At 45.4% G+C, this 19,557-nt stretch overlaps 1 protein-coding gene across 3 annotated transcripts in view; it reads right to left on the bottom strand.

Annotated features, from left to right (window-relative positions):
• Nucleotides 1-19,557, bottom strand: part of PPP2R2B (protein phosphatase 2 regulatory subunit Bbeta) — a 263,756-nt gene that overhangs the window by 165,855 nt on the left and 78,344 nt on the right. Inside the window, exon 2 of one of the 3 annotated variants that reach the window (XM_063120657.1) lies at nt 8,685-8,879. The exons of the other annotated variants lie outside the window; for them this stretch is intronic. Within the exon in view, the coding sequence (XP_062976727.1) occupies nt 8,685-8,754 (70 nt within the window). The 5' untranslated portion in view covers nt 8,755-8,879. The remainder of the gene's footprint in view (nt 1-8,684; nt 8,880-19,557) is intronic. 3 annotated transcript variants of the gene reach the window in all.

Here is a 19,557-nt window from a genome sequence, read left to right as displayed (position 1 = left end):
TCTGCATTTGGATTATATGTTCTGAATCCCCAATAAAATTATATTGGCAGGGACCAGACTACCTCCAGAAGGGCCACCTAGTGGTTGCTTCCATAAAATATCAATTTACTCCTTACTAAGCTCATAATAGCTCTTTCCCCCAAAGATGTCAGCTATACCTAGAATTGCTTCCATGATACCCTCACTCCTCAATTTACTCATAATTCGCCCAGTGCCTCAGCGTGCTACTCATTCTGCGAGCCCTTGCCAAAAATGATTATTCTGGACAGCTGCTTGAGAGTTGAACAGAAGAGAAAAGGTTTATTGTTTCAGATATGATTTCTTGGCATTGGCACAAACATGGTAACGTGCTTCCTGACAGACCACAAAATAGGCAGGTGATGGCAAAACCTTCCAGGATTCTACTCCGAGTGTTTGGTCCGCATTTGTTCCCAAGCCTGGAAACTCCTGATATAAGAGCACACTTTTATCTTCTTCTGCCCTATTCCCATGAACATTAGCACTGTCCACCAGTGCAACGAGCAGGTTCCAAGGCAAGGTTGCTGAGGGCAAAGCTACAGGCTATGCTGCCTATATCTTTTTTTCTGTTCGGGGCAAAAGCCCTGAGGTTGGGGAGATGGTTTAGAAGAGCACAAGAAGGAAAGGGTTAAGCCCTCCTCCCCAGCACTGCAGCCCCAATTCAAATTTGCTTTAATATTGGGGACGGAGGGGTGTGTCACAGATCTCCTGTCATCACATGTGATTTGGCCCTGAGAAACCAAGGGAGATGTCTGGCCAGATAGCTGAAGCCATTGCACAAGACAAAGAGCTGGACAGAAAAGGTACTGTAACAACACCAGCCAAGCAGCAGCTGAGAATTCTTAGATTCAAGACTTGCATCCTTCCTGGCACATCTGTAGAGGCCCTGATCCTGGCAGCACTTACATCAAAGTCTCACCCTCACCTTCAGAACAGAGCTTGTGAAAAATAGGCTCTGTGCTCTCAGATAAACTCTCTATCTTTGTTGGTTGTGTTATTGGTATCCAGAATGTCATTGTAGCTGATCCTATAGCATAGGGTAAGTAGCATGGGGAATGGTGTGTATATCATTTCATGGGCTTGGTGTCATTTCTTCTATCAATGCGGTCCCAGAGTTCCCTCTAGGGGTGCCAACTCCTCCTGGTCCAAGCATGAATGGGGACTATAAGACTCAGGCTGGTGGATCCTAAAATCTTCTTAAAGACCCCATTTTAAAAAACACCACCCCAAAATCAGTTAGAGGGGAGAGACTGCAGAGGCCACCAGTGAGGGAGGAAGCAGCAGCCAGGCACCTCTCCACCGTGCCTGGGTCCAGCTCCAGCTGAGAGCCCCCTCCCTCCTACGACCAACTGTCACTGCAGAGGCCACCAGTGAGGGAGGAAGCACCACCCAGGCACCTCTCCACCGTGCCTGGGTCCAGCTCCAGTTGAGAGCCCCCTCCCTCCTGCTACCAACTGTCTCTGCAGAGGCCACCAGTGAGGGAGGAAGCAGCAGCCAGGCACCTCTCCACCATGCCTGGGTCCAGCTCCAGTTGAGAGCCCCCTCCCTCCTGCTGTCAATTGTCTCTGCAGAGGCCACCAGTGAGGGAGGAAGCAGCAGCCAGGCACCTCTCCACCATGCCTGGGTCCAGCTCCAGTTGAGAGCCCCCTCCCTCCTGCTGTCAACTGTCTCTACAGAGGCCACCAGTGAGGGAGGAAGCAGCAGCCAGGCACCTCTCCACCGTGCCTGGGTCCAGCTCCAGTTGAGAGCCCCCTCCCTCCTGCTACCAACTGTCACTGCAGAGGCCACCAGTGAGGGAGGAAGCAGCACCCAGGCACCTCTCCACCGTGCCTGGGTCCAGCTCCAGTTGAGAGCCCCCTCCTTCCTGCTACCAACTGTCTCTGCAGAGGCCACCAGTGAGGGAGGAAGCAGCAGCCAGGCACCTCTCCACCATGCCTGGGTCTAGCTCCAGTTGAGAGCCCCCTCCCTCCTGCTGTCAACTGTCTCTACAGAGGCCACCAGTGAGGGAGGAAGCAGCAGCCAGGCACCTCTCCACCATGCCTGGGTCCAGCTCCAGCTGAGAGCCCCCTCCCTCCTGCTGTCAACTGTCTCTGCAGAGGCCACCAGTGAGGGAGGAAGCAGCAGCCAGGCACCTCTCCACCGTGCCTGGGTCCAGCTCCAGCTGAGAGCCCCCTCCCTCCTGCTACCAACTGTCTCTGCAGAGGCCACCAGTGAGGGAGGAAGCACCACCCAGGCACCTCTCCACCGTGCCTGGGTCCAGCTCCAGCTGAGAGCCCCCTCCCTCCTGCTACCAACTGTCTCTGCAGAGGCCACCAGTGAGGGAGGAAGCAGCAGCCAGGCACCTCTCCACCGTGCCTGGGTCCAGCTCCAGCTGAGAGCCCCCTCCCTCCTGCTGTCAACTGTAACTGCTGAACTTTGCAACTAAGATTGTAGTGCCTGAATTTGCTTTCCTTTTCCCCCTCCTCCTCCTCCTCCTCCTCCTCCCTACCAATCCCCTTTCCTTTTGTCATGTCTTTTAGATTGTAAGCCTGTGGGCAGGGACTGTCAAGAAATACTTTTGTAAGCCGCGTGAGAGCCTTTTTTGGCTGAATGGCGGCATAAAAATCCTTAAATAAAAATAAATAAATAAATTTGCACTTATACTCAATTTGTGAGAATGGAGGACAAGATTAAAGGTACCATGGACAGAGGCTTTTCAGTGGTGGCCCCACATCTTTGGAATATCCTCCCCCACAAGTGTGTATGGCCCCTCACTGATGATTCTAAAGTGGATTTTAACTTTTTTTGTCCAGTGTGTGTTTAATGCCTTGTTGCTTGGTATTTTATTGACTCTTATTTCAGGCAAACATTTTATTATATATGATTAATAGTCATTATTTATTAACTCTTGTTAGCTATCGTGGGTGGGTTTTATCTTAAAAGGTGGGATACAAATCCTTAAAAACAAACCAATCATGTTCTTCAGATTATCGTATCCAATGTCTACCCAGGAACTAAAATTTTGATCTGTAAACTTTAGTAACAATTCATGGACATTTCAACTATTTCCTTAGTGGAAGTCAGCCAATTTGTCGCCATTTTGTTAAGCTACTAAATTCTGCTAAAAAGTCCTATAAACACACTTTTCTATCATTTTGTAATGTTTTTTCTGCTACACCCTGCAGCATCCTAGACACACTGATGATGTTTGCTGCCCTATTAGCTCTGTGAATGTTAAGATTCCTCTCTTGGTTGCAGTTTGGGCAACAACAGTGAAAATATGCTGAGTATGATGGTGGAAACTATAAGCTAAGCCAAGACAAATTGGGGTTATATGCTGCTTACCTCATACTATTCTGAGCACTGACAGCTGACTAAATGATCTAAAGCTCTGCATTGTCTATTTGGAAAATGTGCTAGTTTCTGAGTCACAACTAACAGCCACATATACATATGTGACCTCAGGGTTTTGAGTGTCATGAGGCTATTTGATAAGCATTAATGACCCGCATGTACTGAGAAGAATGCTTGGTTCTGGAGAATAGTTGCTTTCACAGGCTTAAAATTAGGAAAGCATCCACATGGATAACAACTAACTACCCTGAACGAGTTAAGAGGCCTTCCTCTTTGCTGCACCAGAACTGGAGAGAGGGATAACATACGTAGCAGTTAGAAGGACAAGCACAAATACCTGTTCATCGTTCCTGCATCATCGTTATTAAGATGATTCAGACCACTAACTGCAGCAGTAGGACACAGAGTGTGCCTAAAAAGTAGCTGCAAATTTATCCAAGATGGTACTGGGTCAATCGACAGTGGTTTTTATTGTAAGCCACTTTGGGAGCAAGAAAGAAATGAAATACATTAATGCATACACTAGAACATGGGTGGCTTCAGACCTGTGGAATTTTCTTTGTTTCTTCCTAGAACTTTGAGGTCGACCAATCAAAAACAGGTGCAAGATATACGCTTATATTTAAAGAATTCTGACCCAAGGAATTTGTTTGGAGTACTAGAAGTTGATGGAGCTCACAGCCCTTCCTCACAAATATCCACTTTTGGTTGCTGTAAGATTTCTTTATTTCAGCAGTATAATTCTACAGGCAGGGGAGGGGAGGTGGGTTTTTGTTGTTGAACTACTGGGAATCAGAAATATTTGCTGATCTACTGAAAACCATCCAGAGATCTACCAGAAGATCCAGATCTAAACCACTCTGTCGCTCTTCCTACCCCTCCCATAAATGAAATTATTCTATTTTTGCTTCATGGTATGAAATATCCTGGATATGGAGATTATGGATATAAGAGAAGAGATCTGAAGTTTTACAGTGCAGATGCATTTATTTCATTAATGCCAAATGTGATCTGAAGTATACCAAAAACAAAACAAAAAGGAAATGAGATGAGCCTCTAGGGACCAAAGCAATATCTGCTGCATTTCATTGAGACATGTGAGTTTCAGAGAGACCTGTAAAGACTTCCAAGCTTTAAAAGGTACATTTTCTGCCTCCATTGATAAAATCCCTGTGGCATTATGTAACTACATCGATGTGGGCAGTGTAGCCATGCTCCCCAGCCTTGACCCATCTTCTGGCTCTGAGGAGGACTCGGAGGAAGAGGAGATTCCCTCCATTAATCCAAAAAGACCAGAGGACGTGCCTCTGCCTGACTCCTCAGATGCAGAGGACACTCCTATATTACAGCCTTCACTACCTCCACCCGTAGGAGCCAGCAGCTACAAATAAGCAATAGCTCTTTAAGAAACAAACTGCTTCTCTGAAGGGGTGGAGTTAACTGCAGGTTTTGAGGTGCTGGCCTTTATAAAGCTTCAGAAAGCCTTTGACTGATGCTGAGTCAACAGCTTCTCTTGCTTGAGTCTCAGCTAACATGCAACTGGCCAAGGTCCTGGAAGACTCCACGTGGTCTAACGTGCCTGGCTGTTCAGCACCTCGAACTGGATTTGACTTGACCTGATCTGACCTCACTTGTCAAGTCTTCCCTTCATGTGCATTGCTAGTTTTAGCACCTCTGTGTGCCTTGAACCAAGTCAGACAGGACAGGCAGGGCTTCCACTGAAAATGGATGGATTTACTTAAAGGTATGATTGTAACTATTACCCATGAATGCTTATGGTCTATCCATTTTCAGCACTACACAGAAAGTTAGCATTCAAGGTATGCCTTAAGTACAATCAACAATTCTCATATTATTCAACCAGTTACCAAAGAAAACTACAATATGCTCCTTTGTTAATACAATGTGGGCACCTTCATTCAAAAACCAATTCTTCCTACAGAACCACTATCGAAAAGCATTCACTGGAAGCTGATGTATCAATCTGACTCTATGCAGCAAGGGAAAATACTGAATTCATTGGATTTTTTCCTTTCATTGTCATGGTCAAGAAACTGCTAAAATACTGAACTGCAACATTGTTCAGTATTCGTAAGCAGCAGGCAGTATTCGTAAGCGGCAGGCATACATACATTAGCTAATATCCAGACATTTAATAGGTACAGGATATTCAGAGTTGTCATTTAAAATCACTGCAGAAATGGACGATAAGAAATTGATTCCTAGGAAAGAAATGCCCTATACTACAGTTCTCCCTCTTTTAGTTCTTAGAACATCCCTTGGGAGAACCTGCCAAGTACTAGAAGGAGGAGATGACTTAGGAGATTCAAGTGCAGATTATGCCCTTCTTGGTGTCCAAAGCAGAATCACAAGATCACTTGAAGATCACCCATTTAAATATTGCCCAATTAACTATGAAGTTTTAAATGGAATATTATGACTTGCCTACATAAAACTGCCTCCAAGAAGCCACTTCATCTACACCTGGGGTCTCCAATGTGGTGTTCAAGGGCATCGTTGTGCTATTGACACCTCTCTTGGTGGCCACCAGGCACCCTGCCCCTCCTGATTTAAATTTTATTCCTTAAGATTTTTTTTACAAAAAGTTACTGGGAGGCTGCCATTCTACAAAGCAAAGTGTGGCCTCCATCCCTCCAACACCAAGTTTATTTGGTTTCAACAGTGTGGTTCTCTGTTTTGAAGCTCAGACCCTACCTCTGCCTTGTTCATAGGTTCTTGAGCAAGTTATTTTTCTTTTAGTCTCACCAGTTTGCCTTCTGGGAAATGAGTGCTTTGTGACTGGCCATGCCTACCAGGGCAACCATTTTATGAATGGCCAAGCCCCACCCTCCAGCAGTCATTTTGTGAGAGCACCCAAAATACTTGTAGTATTTCCAAAGTGTCCACTGACCCAAAAAGTTTGGGAATCCCTGATCTAAACCCATGGAAGATTTCAGTCGTGATCTAATTTCAGCTGACAAATCATGCTTTAAAAGTTCTATATGTCTGCATTTCAATTTCAATGTCACAATAAACCATGGAACTATCCTTCTCTTCTCTCTCCTCCTCTGAAATGGCAGGGAGATTGGAAGCTTCCACTTCATTTTTAAAAAAACCACAACTTTGCTTTATGTCTGAAGCTGACAAACTATAATTAATCTTCACTATAGTTTATTGAAACAAACCAGCTTCATAACCCAGGGTTTGTAGTTAACTATAGTTTGCTTGGAACAAACAAAGCCCATTAACATTGCCCACAATGAAAAATTCAGTGGCACTAGTGGTCCTGTTTTTTTAAATGGTTAAGAAGCAATGGTAGGGAAATCACTTTCACAAATAGATCATAAGGCTAGTGATCCTAAGCTGCCTACAAGAGTGATCCTTTCTCCATTTGCAATTCTTACAAACATCTCTGGCAAAGCTCCTTTAACCCCCCTGCCCCCCAAAAAACCAAACATCATTTCTTTTAGATGACTGAACCAAATGTTCATAGAACCTTTCAAACTTGCCCATGTGCTAACTTAAATGTTTAGAAGCCCAGATATTGTGGCATCTGAGGACTTTTTTTTGAAGCTCCTTGTCTTGGAAAATAAACATTTATTCCAAGCAGAAGAATGTAGCTTTTGGCCCAATGGGTTTCTATATTGTGCAGATGAGGTAGCTATGTTCTTCACAATAAATTTCCCATTTATGCCCTACATATACCATAAAGAAAAACAAAAGTTTTCAATTCATGTTATAATTATGTCCTCCTGCAATGTCCTATAGACCACAATAGCAAATAAACATAGCTAGGCCACCATATGACAAAATATTTTACAGCCTTTGAAGAGCACCATACACATTTTATTATTGCATCTTATTATTGCACCCATTTTATAGATGGATAAGTGAAGCATTAAAAGCTAGCAGCTAGTTCCTTCAGGCCAACAATTGTAGCACACACTAAAAGAATAGAATGTTACACAGTGCAAAATAGTTCAAAGTGGTTAATGTATCTAGTTCAGCATTTACCCTAGTTAAAGCAACTTAGCAGTCTGCCACCAACTCCACTGACAATCTAAAATTTTTGGCTAAACCCTACAGATTTCAACTGAATTCAGGGGGCGGGGTGGGGTGGGTGGGAAATACTAGTTCCATTTTCTTACATCAGATCCTGTTTCTGTTTCATCACAGCATATGGCTCAGTGGTGAGTTTACACACTTAGGAAGCACATTAATTTCTATGACTACTGAAGCACAAGAGAGCACCATATTCATCCACATTTGTGAATTCCCCAAGCCCTAGTTCTGATCTTTATTTGCAGATTAGACAAATGACAGATATTTCACATGATACCAAATTATATTTCCCATCCCATTCCAGGTACATTCTTGTCTTGCCCTCATGATCACCCTTCCTCTCCATTTTATCCTCCATGCCAAGGCTAAAAATCTTCAGTCCTCGTTCACACAAGGCTGATCAGTGGGTGAACAAGACAAGAGCAACTCATCATCAGCAAAAAAAAAACCAAAAAAAAAAAAAAAACAACCCAGGCCCAGCGAAGCTATCCCTTCCACCGCACACCCAGGCCTCTTTTTCTTCCTTTCATGACACTTCTCAGCAGATTGCTCACTTTAGCCCCCACATTCATTTCCGCTCGCAGTTGATTCAGCAGAATCGACTGCTGCAGAATCACCATGGCATTCTTCTTCCAGAAACATGTCACCACCTGTCTTAAAGCTCTTTTGCTGTTTCATTGGACACAGCTTTGATCTGTCACCATCATGAAGCATCCAAGGCTTTGCTGGGGAAGGGGGGGGGGGATTGTTGCATTGCTGAGGTACCAAGCCAGAAGAGAGAATTGGCATAAACCCTGCCTGTAAGCAACCATCAATTGACTGATACTTCCCTGAGCAATAAGAGTAAGCAAAAGTGCAAGTGCTGATTTCAAGGGAGGCTGTCGACACCTGGGGAGTAGGGAGAGGCTAGGCTGCTGCTGACACATCAAGGTGTGATCAGGGCCCAAATGAATCGGAGCTGACATCACCCAGGGAGGGAAGTGCTCATAGTGCCCGAGGGACCTTCCGTCTTGATCCACCTGCTGCTGGGGGCCCAACCTCTCCAGGCATCGCTGCGTTATGGCGTGTCTTCCCGGTACAACTCCAAGACGCTTCCCTAATTCCGCCGCCGCCCTGCGATTTGCCCTAGGTTGGATCGTCAACCAGCACAACGCCATTCTACTGCAGGATCCGTGCCTTTGGGTTGAGCTTTGGCAAGGCGCCTCCCCGCAGTGGAATGGGGTTGCTTTTTAAATTTTTTATTCCCCCCCCCTCCCGGGGCCTTCCATTACCTTCTGTTGCATAGCTGTGATCGCGCAGGAAACTGTTGTTTATCTTGCGGGTATCAATGTCCTCCTCCATTGACAGCGGGCTTACTTTTGTGGGAAGTGAGAACAAGCAGGCAAGTATCCATCATCGCCTCACCACGACTGGGATCAGCGGAGAGGAGGGAAGGGGAGCTGCATTGAGGCCAACATGCTCCTGCCCTGCAAGAAAAAATAAAACTAAAAAAAAAAAAAAATGCAAGCAAGCTTTCACCTCCTCCTCCTCCTGCCAGGGACGCTGCTGTCGCAAAGGTCCAAATCCCTTTCTCTTCTTGCCGTTGACGCAAAGGGGCAAATCTCCTTCGTCTCCACCCAGGAATAGGGATGCGCAAGGTCCAATTCCCCTTCGCCTGCTGCTGCTGTTGCCGCCGCCGCTGCAGTTGCGGTTGCTGCTGCACAAGCTCCAAATTCCCTCCTCCCAAGGCTGCCGCTGCCGCGCACGATCCGATTCCCAGCGACGCTGCAGCAACCCCCAATTCCAAGGCGAAGTGCCGCAGCTGGGCTACTTCCCGATCGCGACGCCCAACAGGTTCCCCTTGTGGCTGGCGAGCTCTCCTCCGCATGCAGCAATTCCCGGGGCTGCCCAAGTCAAGAAACCGCTAGCCACAAAATGGTGTCCGTTACTGCAAAGATCACAGCTCCGGCGTCAATGCTCTTTCTCTCTCGGGGCGGGGGGGATTTCAGCGGGGAGGGGGCGGACTGCGCCGGGAAGCCTGGGCCCTGTGCGGTGCGGCCGCGGAGGGAGGGGGCGTCTCTCTCAAGGGGCAGGACTGGCGCCGCTGCGGCAGGCTAGGCGGGTGCCGCGGGCTTGGCTCGCCTCTGCTGCAAAGCGCCGCTGAGAAGCACAGGCTGGCGGAGGGAGAGCGTGGTGGTGCTGCTGCTGCTGCTGCTGTTGCTGCAGGAGGCTGTTCAGGCTTGTGCGGGAACGGCGGCGGCGGCGGCTTGCTGGAACCTTATGGTGCATTAAAGCCCAGGCTCCTCCCATACAGTTCGGCTTTGGCCAACCGCGGCGGCGGCGGCCTGGGGACTCTCCCTCGGCAGCGGGAGCAGCTTTTTCTGCTGCAGTGGAGCTTCCCAGGACCACCCCCGGAGGGACAAACTCGAAGGAGGCGCGAGAAAGACACGGGGGGAGGCCGGCGAGCGAGAGGGAAGGGCGAAGGGCGCCAGGGCAGAGTCAAGGGGGGGGGGCTGGGGAGGCGAGGTGGCGCCCCAGGCGAGAGGGTCTCGAGCGATCAGGCGGTTCACGTGGAGGAGTCTCGGCGGAGGCGCGACGAGGCAAGGCTGTCGTGTGAAGGGCTCTTCCCGCTGCCTCCCGCGTTTGGTTAACAGAGAACAGAAATGCTGAAGGTACCGTCTTCGACCCGGGGCTCTCCAGATGTTTTGGACTGCAGCTCCCAGCATTCCTGAACATTGGCCGTGCGGGCTGGGGCTCATGGGAGCAGAAGTCCAAAGCGCCTGGAGGGGAATGCTGCACTAAACGAAAGAAGGAAGTCCAAAATCTTGAGCAAAGCCAGGTTCGATATTCATCTAAATGCACTTGTATTTTCTGCACAAGGGCTCTTCTTGCAGAATGTCCCCCACCCCCAAACCCAGCAGTGGGACTTAAGCAGCCAAAAGGTTTTGAAATGTGTTGGCCACTTTTGGCAAGAAAAAATCTTAGCCTTCCCGAGTTAGACGTTTCTCCATATTTATTACTTGTGTGTGAACATTTTTACATATCTGCATCTTCAGGTGTTTGGAATTGTTTCTGTTATATTTAAGAGGTGTATCTGCGAAACCTTAAGGAGGAGGATTTTTAAGAACACTTCTAATGGTGCAATCCTATGCATGTTTAGAGAGAGAAATTTTGGGAAATGTTTTTTTTTCTTTCTCCAAACATGCGTAGGGTTTCAGCCTTTGGGCACAATCCTATCCCCACTTAGAAACCAAGGAAGCTTGCCTTATGTTGAGGCAGTCCATTGATTCATCTAGGCCAGTGCTATCAACACTGACTGGCAGCAGCTCTCCAGGGTTTCAGGCAGGAATATTTTCTGCCCTAACTGGAGATGCCATGAACTGAACCTGTGACCTTCTGCAGTGAGTCTTACTTCGGACTAGACATGCATAGGATTGTATTGTTGGGCTACATTTTAAACTCCTCCCCATTGCCAACCATCCAACCTCACCCAGAAAGATGAGAGTCCTACATGTTGATGAAAATTGCTGCCTGGAAGATTGCAAGGCCGTGTTGGCCTCAGATATTTCCACACTTGAAATTAAAAGTCAAAATGAGGCTCCCCTCGCAGGCTAGATCTCATGTTCTAAAATGGTTGTAAATGCTACACAAGGCAGGCTGGTCCATCTAGTGCAGCGGTTCTCAACCTGTGGGTCGGGACCCCTTTGGGGGTCGAATGACCCTTTCACAGGGGTCACCTAAGACCATCGGAAAACACATATTTCCGATGGTCTTAGGAAACTGTATTGACTGAACTATGTCATGTATCATCTTTTGTATTATTAAAGCTATTGTTATGTATTATTTTCATTAGCAAACCATCCCATGACAATGGATCGTGTAGAGAAGAACGAAAATAATTTTATGGTTGGGGGTCACCACAACATGAGGAACTGTATTAAAGGGTCGCGGCATTAGGAAGGTTGAGAACCACTGATCTAGTGGATTGCAAGTCCCAGTGAAAGCACAGCATCTTACCAAGCAAAGAATGCCGACTTTCCATGTTCTTCTATATCTGTCAAGTTGTTAGAAAACAATAACCACTTCCATTAAGGAAACAAACAGTCCATCACATTATCATTTAAGTAAAAAGTCAAAGCTTGCAAAGAAAGGGTTGCCCAAATTCACCAGTCAGGAAAGTAGGGAACATGAAATAACAGATTCTCTCTACTACTCACATTTTCTGTCTTTTTGAACATTTTAACATTTCTGTCTGCTGCTATTTAATATTACATTTAACTGCTAATGCAAACACCAATCCTATGGCCGCTAGACAGAGTTGGGAGAGGCATAGGATACTTCGTATTCCTGGATTCAAGTCACAACACTCCGACCTTGGACCCAGGCGTTCTAGGCTCCCTGTTCCCTCCCCCTCACTGCCAGCGCAGGGAGAACCGATCCGGCTGCCTCTACCAGGTCACAAACACAAGCTCAGAGAGAAGGGAAAGGGGGAGGTTCTGTAGGAGGGGAGGAAACTGGGGCAGCCAGTTCACCAAGAATCCTCCAGCCGCTCCTTCCTTCCTGTTTCACAGAGCCCCAGCTAGACAGGCAAAATCACCAATCCAGCAAAAATGTTGGGTGAGAGGAGCACAGGGGCTTCCGCACACCTTCTTCCCTGCATAGGGTGCTCGTCAGCATCCGAGTTAGAAAGCTGATGGGCATCCCGATAGGATTGCATCCTAAGAGTTGCCCTCCATTTTTGACCAAACCAACACTGTTATCAGTCACAGGGTGTGCTGTGTCATATAATTTGTTGCAATTGTTTGCCTGTGTGTTTGTGATGCACACTGTAGCAGAATAATAGTCATTTTTCATTGAAAAAGTGGCATTACTGAATTCACTTTAATCATTGTTTTTAATTAACTAAAAAGAACAAATCATGAGGCATTGTGGCTCTGCTACTTATAGCAGAAATGTTTGCCTGCAGTTTTGTGGCTTGAGGGTCTAATACTGCAGTTACTTTGAATGCAGTTGACCTCTTTAAAGGTTTCACTTAGAGCTCCACATGCAGTAAAACTGGAGGATGTGATTTAAAGATCACCAGAGGCTTGTGCCAGTATTATCACCAAATGACAGAGGATTACTTTGGCTGTAATCCTTTATCACCTTATCTGGGAGCAAGCCCCATTGAACTCAATGGGACTTACGTCTGTGTAGACGTATAAAGAATTGCAGTGTTAATTGCTTTTTAAACTTTCAAGCTCTCATCTGAAACTACACTGTGCAGAACCATAATTTAAGTGGGAAATGTAAGTTGAGATATTGATTATTTAATAAATTTTATAATTGTTACGTATTAGAAACAAACACCTAAAAACACTGATTATGCTTGCTTCAGCAGCACATATACTTGGGATGATACAACATATCCACTACTCAAGTATGACATATAAATCTGTGAACCTTTCCCTATATTATTATTATTATTAGGCATGTGGTAGAGCACATGTTTTGGCATTCATGAAATGTTAGGTTTAGTTCCTGGCATCTCCAGTTAAAAGGAACCTCAGCCAGAAGCTTTGGAGTTATACTACCAGTTGGAGTAGATGACAGGGCTGAATGGACAAATGGTCTGGCTCTTGCAACTTCACCTTTTATTCAGAATCATTATTCAGCTGTGAGTCAGCAATTATGCCACACAACTCTGTTGGGAGAATTTCCACAAAAATGTCACCTCTGTGATTTACATGGGTATTTTATTAATAGGCTGGAGAAACTGTACTTTTAACAATGGGAATCATTTTGAACATTGGGGCGGGGAGGGATCCTTTTTCTTCCTCTGCTCATATTCAGATGTTCCAGCACTTGGCTTCCTAATACACTGGAATAAATGTGTATGAAATTCATTTATCTGCTGCTCTGTTTTTTAAATCTACTGTATTTAATAATGATTGTTTTATTGTGAATTCTTTACTTTGTTTTTTAGTGTTGGCCATCCTGATAGTATCCATGCTAAAGGGCAGGGTGTAAATCTGTATTGACAAATAAAACAGGAGAACCAAAATATTAACATGACTGGGATTTTCTGTCATTCCTGGAGAGCCACACCCCACAGCATGTAATCAAAGAATATGGAAGCCAGCGGAGGAGAAAGGGTGATTTTAAGAACAACAATGAATGTGTGAAAGGGAGAGTAAGACCCAACAGCAGACTGCGCTCCTGCCCTTCCAGGCAAAGAAAGGGCGGAGAGAACCGAAAGAATGGCAATAGTAATTCTAGTCAGAGCTGACTATCATGGCTGCTGATGACCTAACATCAGCACTTGAAAATAGGGAGCTGTCCAAAGAAACCTTGTAATTGATGGTGCTGAAAGCAGTTGGGGTAAAGAAGCTCTTGCTAGGCTACATGGTGCAGGGGTGGGGAATGTGTGGCCCATCCTGATGTTGTCAACCTACAAGTTCCATCATCCCCTGGCCATTACCTGGGGTTGATGGGCATTGGAATGTATCACCTGGAAAGCCACAGGTTTCCCAATCTTGACATACTAAATTGCCCAGGAGCTGCAGCACTTCAGGGTTATCACATTGACTGAAACCATGGAGCATAGAAGTTGCCTTGTACTGAGTCAAAGTCCATGTAGTGCAGTACTGTTTACATTCACAGGCAGAAGCTCTCCAGAATTTAAGGTTTTCCCAAACCTACCTGGAGATGCAGACTGAACCTGGGACCTGCTCTACCACTGAGCATGATCTGGGCCCTTCATAGAAAAGCCAATACACACATACAAACTATGAAATGGTGGCTGCTGGAGGAGGTGTTTATTTGTTTTGAAGCGGCTTATATTTATTTATTTATTACATTTTTATACCGCCCAATAGCCGATGCTCTCTGGGCGGTTCACAAAAATTAAAACCATGAAAAGCATAATAAAACGACCAACTGTCTAAAAACACAAATACAAAATACAATATAAAAAGCACAACTGATATAGATTAAAATACAGAATTAAAACAGCGAAGTTTAAATTTAAGTTAAATTAGGTGTTAAAATACTGAGAAAATTTAAAGGTCACCTGGCGATGGAAGGAATACAGTGTAGGCACCAGGCAAACCTCTCTGGGGAGCTCATTCCACAGCCAGGGTGTCACAGCAGAGAAGGCCCTCCTCCTAGTAGCCACCTGCCTCACTTCCTTTGGTAGAGGCTCACGGAGAAGGACCCCTGTGGATGATCTTAAGGTCCAGACAGGTACATATGGGAGGAGGCGTTCCTTCAAATAACCTGGCTCCAAGCCATTTAGGGCTTTGAATGTTAGTACCAGCACTTTGAATCGGGCCTGGACCTGGACTGGCAGCCAATGAAGTTGTAGAAGGACTGGTGTGATGTGGTCTCGCTGGCCAGTCCCTGTTAGTAAACGGGCTGCCCTGTTTTGTACCAGCTGAAGTTTCTGGACCATTTTCAAAGGCAGCCCCACGTATAACGCATTGCAGTAATCCAAACAAGAGGTTATCAGAGCATGGATAACTGTAGCTTGCCACCTGATTCTAGTGATATCCAACATATTACAAACTAGGCCCCACTGGAAAAGGATATGCAGTGACATAATGCAGACCACCAGAACCACACTTCCAAAACAGGTGAACTTTAGTATCTGTGAGGGATGTGCACAGATAAAGTTACATTCCTTAGGAAAATAGGAAGAGTATTCCAGCCTCCAGCGTCTTGTGTATCATCACAGTGTAGTCAAGAGTTTCAGTCCTTGAATTTCTAGTGTGCCAAAATGAACACAGTAAAAGCCATGGAATCTCCTGCCTGTTGCACCTGCCTCTAGAGGAGGATATGGTTAATGTGGGCTGTCATCATTGAAAAGATGCTATTTAGCATCTGCGACCCTTAGAAGGATTCTTGCTAAATCATGGAAGGGCCTTTCTGTTCTATAGCCAGTCCTTATCTCAGCCCTCCTATAGATTGTATCCCAGCAGCTATTATAATAAATAACAGGCATGAGGCCAACACAATGCAGTATTCATTTCCTTTTAATGGTTACTAAGTGGGTAGCCAGTGTGCTAAGTGTCCCTACTTCTATCCAAGCCAGGTGTGAGTGCCAAGGAACCAGATGCCATACTGGAAAAACAACTTCCATGGCTGGGCATTTGGACTAAAACTTCCAGCCAAAACAAACCCAGAAATCTATGCGCATACCTATGAGCTCTAATAATAATTTGAAGCCATCTGGAGGGGAGTACTGGTGGTGGGGTACTTCAATGGGTGTCAACAAGGTTACTTGGGTAAAGACTAAACAGCATACCAACAGTGGTTACAGGGTTTGTCCTGAACATTTATTTATTTATTTATTTATTACATTTCTATACCGCCCAATAGCTGGATTTCTCTGGGCGGTTCACAAAAATTAAAACCATTCAAAGTATAAAACAACAGTATAAAACCATAACATAAAATACAATATAAAAGCTCAACCAGATAAAAACAGCAGCAATGCAAAATTACAAATTTAAAACACCAAGTTAAAATTTATTTATAGACTGTTAAAATGCTGGGAGAATAAAAAGGTCTTCACCTGGCGTCTAAAAGCATATAGTGTAGGTGCCAAGTGAGCCTCCTTAGGGAGCTCATTCCACAGCCGGGGTGCCACAGCAGAGAAGGCCCTGCTGTATGGTGGCAAACTGAATCAGTATCAGCAATAAATCAGAGTAGCTTCACACCTGGCATTTTCCCTACAGGAAGATGATCTCTAGTGTTTTGCTGAGCTTTTAGTGATTAATGCAGCCACTCTAATTTTAGAAGGTTCCCATTTTGTTGCAATGCATTATTTTATCACTTTTGTTTTAGGGTTTGTTTGTTTGTCTGTAAATATTTTATTGTCAATCACTTTGAGCACTCAACTGAGTGGAGTGGTGATTCAAAAACGTAATAAATAAATAAATAAATACTCTGCCAGGAGCTTTGGCCTGGCGGACCGTTCCCTACTCCTACTCTGACCTTTTATGTGCCCCCACCAGTCAGCTTCATCTTTGGCCCTCCAGGCCATGGCTTCCAGCTCAGGCCCCTTCTGCAGCTACCACGTGATGTCAGTTCTAGGCACCGTTGGCTGCAGTCAGGCCACCCCATCTCCTCCTCAGCAATGTCTCTGGTGAGTGGTAGAAGTGGCAGTGAAGAGCCAGGAACATGACTGGGTACCAGTTGGACAGTACCTGTGATGATGACACATTGACCCTGTTCAGATGACATGCAAAGCCATGGTGGTTAAGCAATTTGAGCTAAACATTATGGCTTAGCATGTCACGTGAACCATGACTTAGCGTATTGTGTGAACCATTCCTAACCATAGTAGCTACATAAGCATTATTTAAACACACTTACTAACCCTGTGCTGCAAAGGGTTAGCAGCTTAACCATGGCTTAGCATCTTTTCTGAACAGGCCTGTTCTCTCCCTGATCCCATAGACTTGGAATAGACTGTAAAGGCTTTATAAAATCTGCACGGGGGACGGCATTTATTTCAGTAGAGGGTGAGCTCGCTTACCCACAGCTCTCTTACTCATGTAGCTTTCAACAGGAAAAGGAAAAGATGCAAGGCAATCCTTCCACAGCAGTGACCTCGCATTTTAATCAGTGCTTTTTTTTCCCTTTGAAAGATATTTATTTCCTCTTCGGGTCATAGAGTGATGATCTTCACTCTCCCTTTTAAAAGATCTGAATGAGGCATTGCTCCACGGAAAGGCTGACGTACAGCACTGAAGCTTCATTCCCACCCCCACCCCGCTTTGACCCCAATTACATTTGTACAGTGAGAACACAACTGTTGTAGAAGCAGAGCCAGTGTTACAGCAGTACTAATTGGGGAGAAAAAGCTCTTGTTGCTCATGGAGAAATGAATATTATGCAGGCTCTATGAAAGCTATTCATTCGGTACATAAGAAGGAAATCCCAGGAAGCAGTTAGAGATCCCAGGTCATTAACAAGATATCCAACAAGGAAGTTTCTGGGATCAATGGCTTAATTGAACAAGGAAAGGGAAATCGGGAGCAAAACTAGGCCGTTAGGAAACAGAGGAAGCTACCAGTAACAAAGACTGGTCAGAGAGTAGTCTTCCCGATTTCAGGCTGCTGCTTTTCTCTTCAGGGTCTGACTGCAATCAATTTTCCACTGCAAATTGCCACAATTCCTTTACCGTGACTTGTGTGTGGAAAGGGTGTGTGTGTAGCTGTGGCAGAGAAGGTATATATGCTCTTTCTTATGGTCCGTTTGGTATTCCTCTTGCCCAAAGTACAACTTAAAGGTATGCTAGAGCTCAGGGTTAAGTTTCACCTTGCCAGTCCGGGCTACTATGTTTTCCTTCCACATGTGCATTGCATAAATTCCTTATCCATTCAGTTCTCCTGTGAGACATAAATTGCCTCCAGATATTCCCTGCTTAAGTATGCATCACCCTCTGCTAGACAACTGTCCTTCTTTCCTTAGATTGACTCATCCTAAATAGACCTTCTTTGAGAAATTTTCCTAGGTGAGCCTTGGAAAAGAAATGTGGAGATTGTTAAAAGCTTGCCTCAAACAGGAGGAAAGTGTTTAAAACCTCTAAATTATTTTCCGCCTGAGTTCAAGATCCAAGCCTAAGAAGAATTCCCTCCTTCTCCATCCCAATTCCCACCAATCCTCCCCATCTTCTGAAGCATCACAGCCAGCACCCACCCAAAACATCTCTCCCATTCCCTTTCTTGGTAAGTGGTGGCAGAAGTAGCAGTGAGGAAAAAATGAGGGAGGGCTACTATACTATCAGGACTATGTCTCCCATGGGCCTCATGGGCCTTGCAGTCCAGTATACTACTAATCAGAGGACCAGAGTAATGAAGATGTATGGAGGGAGGAAAGGGACAAACTCCCTCTCCTCTCCCTGTGTGTCTATTCCCACTGCTGTTTGCTAGGGAAGGGGCTGGGCTGGGAGGACAGAGATGTCATTTTTCCAGATCTCTGATAGGCTTGGAAAAATGATCTGAGTTATCTTACCAATGCGGGTGGTGATGGTGGTGCAGGTCAGAGCTTATCCATCTGTAACCCTACATTTCACAAGTTTGACAACAAGGGGGCTACATGACACATAGCTAAGGTCTGCTCCTAGCAACGAACCCCTATCTTTTCCTGCCTTTTGTTCCTGATAAACTCAGACAGTGCCAAAACAACTCCTGAGGTGCACTGCCTGCTAGGACAAGCCCACACTTGCTATGTCTATTGTTGGCTTCCCTAGATCTCATTGTGCCTTAGAGTTAATTTCCCAGAATAGTCAAGGTTGTTTCTACACGGCTCTCCAGTCATGGAGCTGGATAAAGCCATGCCTGGCCACTGGCTTTGATGCTGTACCATTCTTGGCAGAGCAATTGTTAGATTTCCAACTTGGGAGCTCTTGATTCTTGCTAGGGATGCCACAGTTCTGATGCAAATATTGCTCTTCTGCTGAGGCAGACAATTATCCTGAATCTTCCTTCTGTCTGATTCTGTCTCATTTACTTTTTATTGGGTAAAATAATAACTGACAGCTAGATATGTAAACTCTTGTGGAAGCAACAGAGCAGGGAAGAGAGAGACCAAATGCACATCGGAAAGGCATCCAAATGCAGATGTTTGTCAGCATTGCATTACTTTCAATGGGGTGTGTGTCCCCATCCACAATGATCAACTCACATGTACTAGTCTACTGATATAATTTGTGCAGCCTCTGATAAGAAGATAAAAACATAAGAAGAGCCATGCTGGATCAGATGAAGGGTCCATCTAATCCAGCACTCTGCTCACAGAGTGGCCAATGAGCTGCTGATTAGGGACCCACAAGCAGGGCACAGTGCAACAGCACCCTCCCACCCATGTTCCCCAGCAACTGCTGTATATAGGCTTACTGCCTCTGACAGCATTTTCATGAGAACAAAAAGCAATATCCCATATGCACATAAATTGTTCAGAAATGCAATAATATGTGGGAGACACTCTGGTCTGCAGCTGTTCTGTAAATAGAGCAATGGGAACAAAAACTGTAGAAATAAAGGGAAGGTTTCCCACATCTTTACTGCTTGCTATGGATTGTCTCAAATGAAGTAAGTTATAAACTGCCTGCCTGTGACTGTATTTCAGGCATGTTGGAACAAAGTTTGTTCTTGAGCTTTTCAACTTCAAAACTAT

Source organism: Elgaria multicarinata, chromosome 3 (genome assembly GCF_023053635.1).
Source record: "Elgaria multicarinata webbii isolate HBS135686 ecotype San Diego chromosome 3, rElgMul1.1.pri, whole genome shotgun sequence".
Taxonomy (NCBI): Eukaryota; Metazoa; Chordata; class Lepidosauria; order Squamata; family Anguidae; genus Elgaria; species Elgaria multicarinata.
Note: the sequence above shows the minus strand (reverse complement) of the source record. Positions and strands in the feature narration are given on the sequence as shown.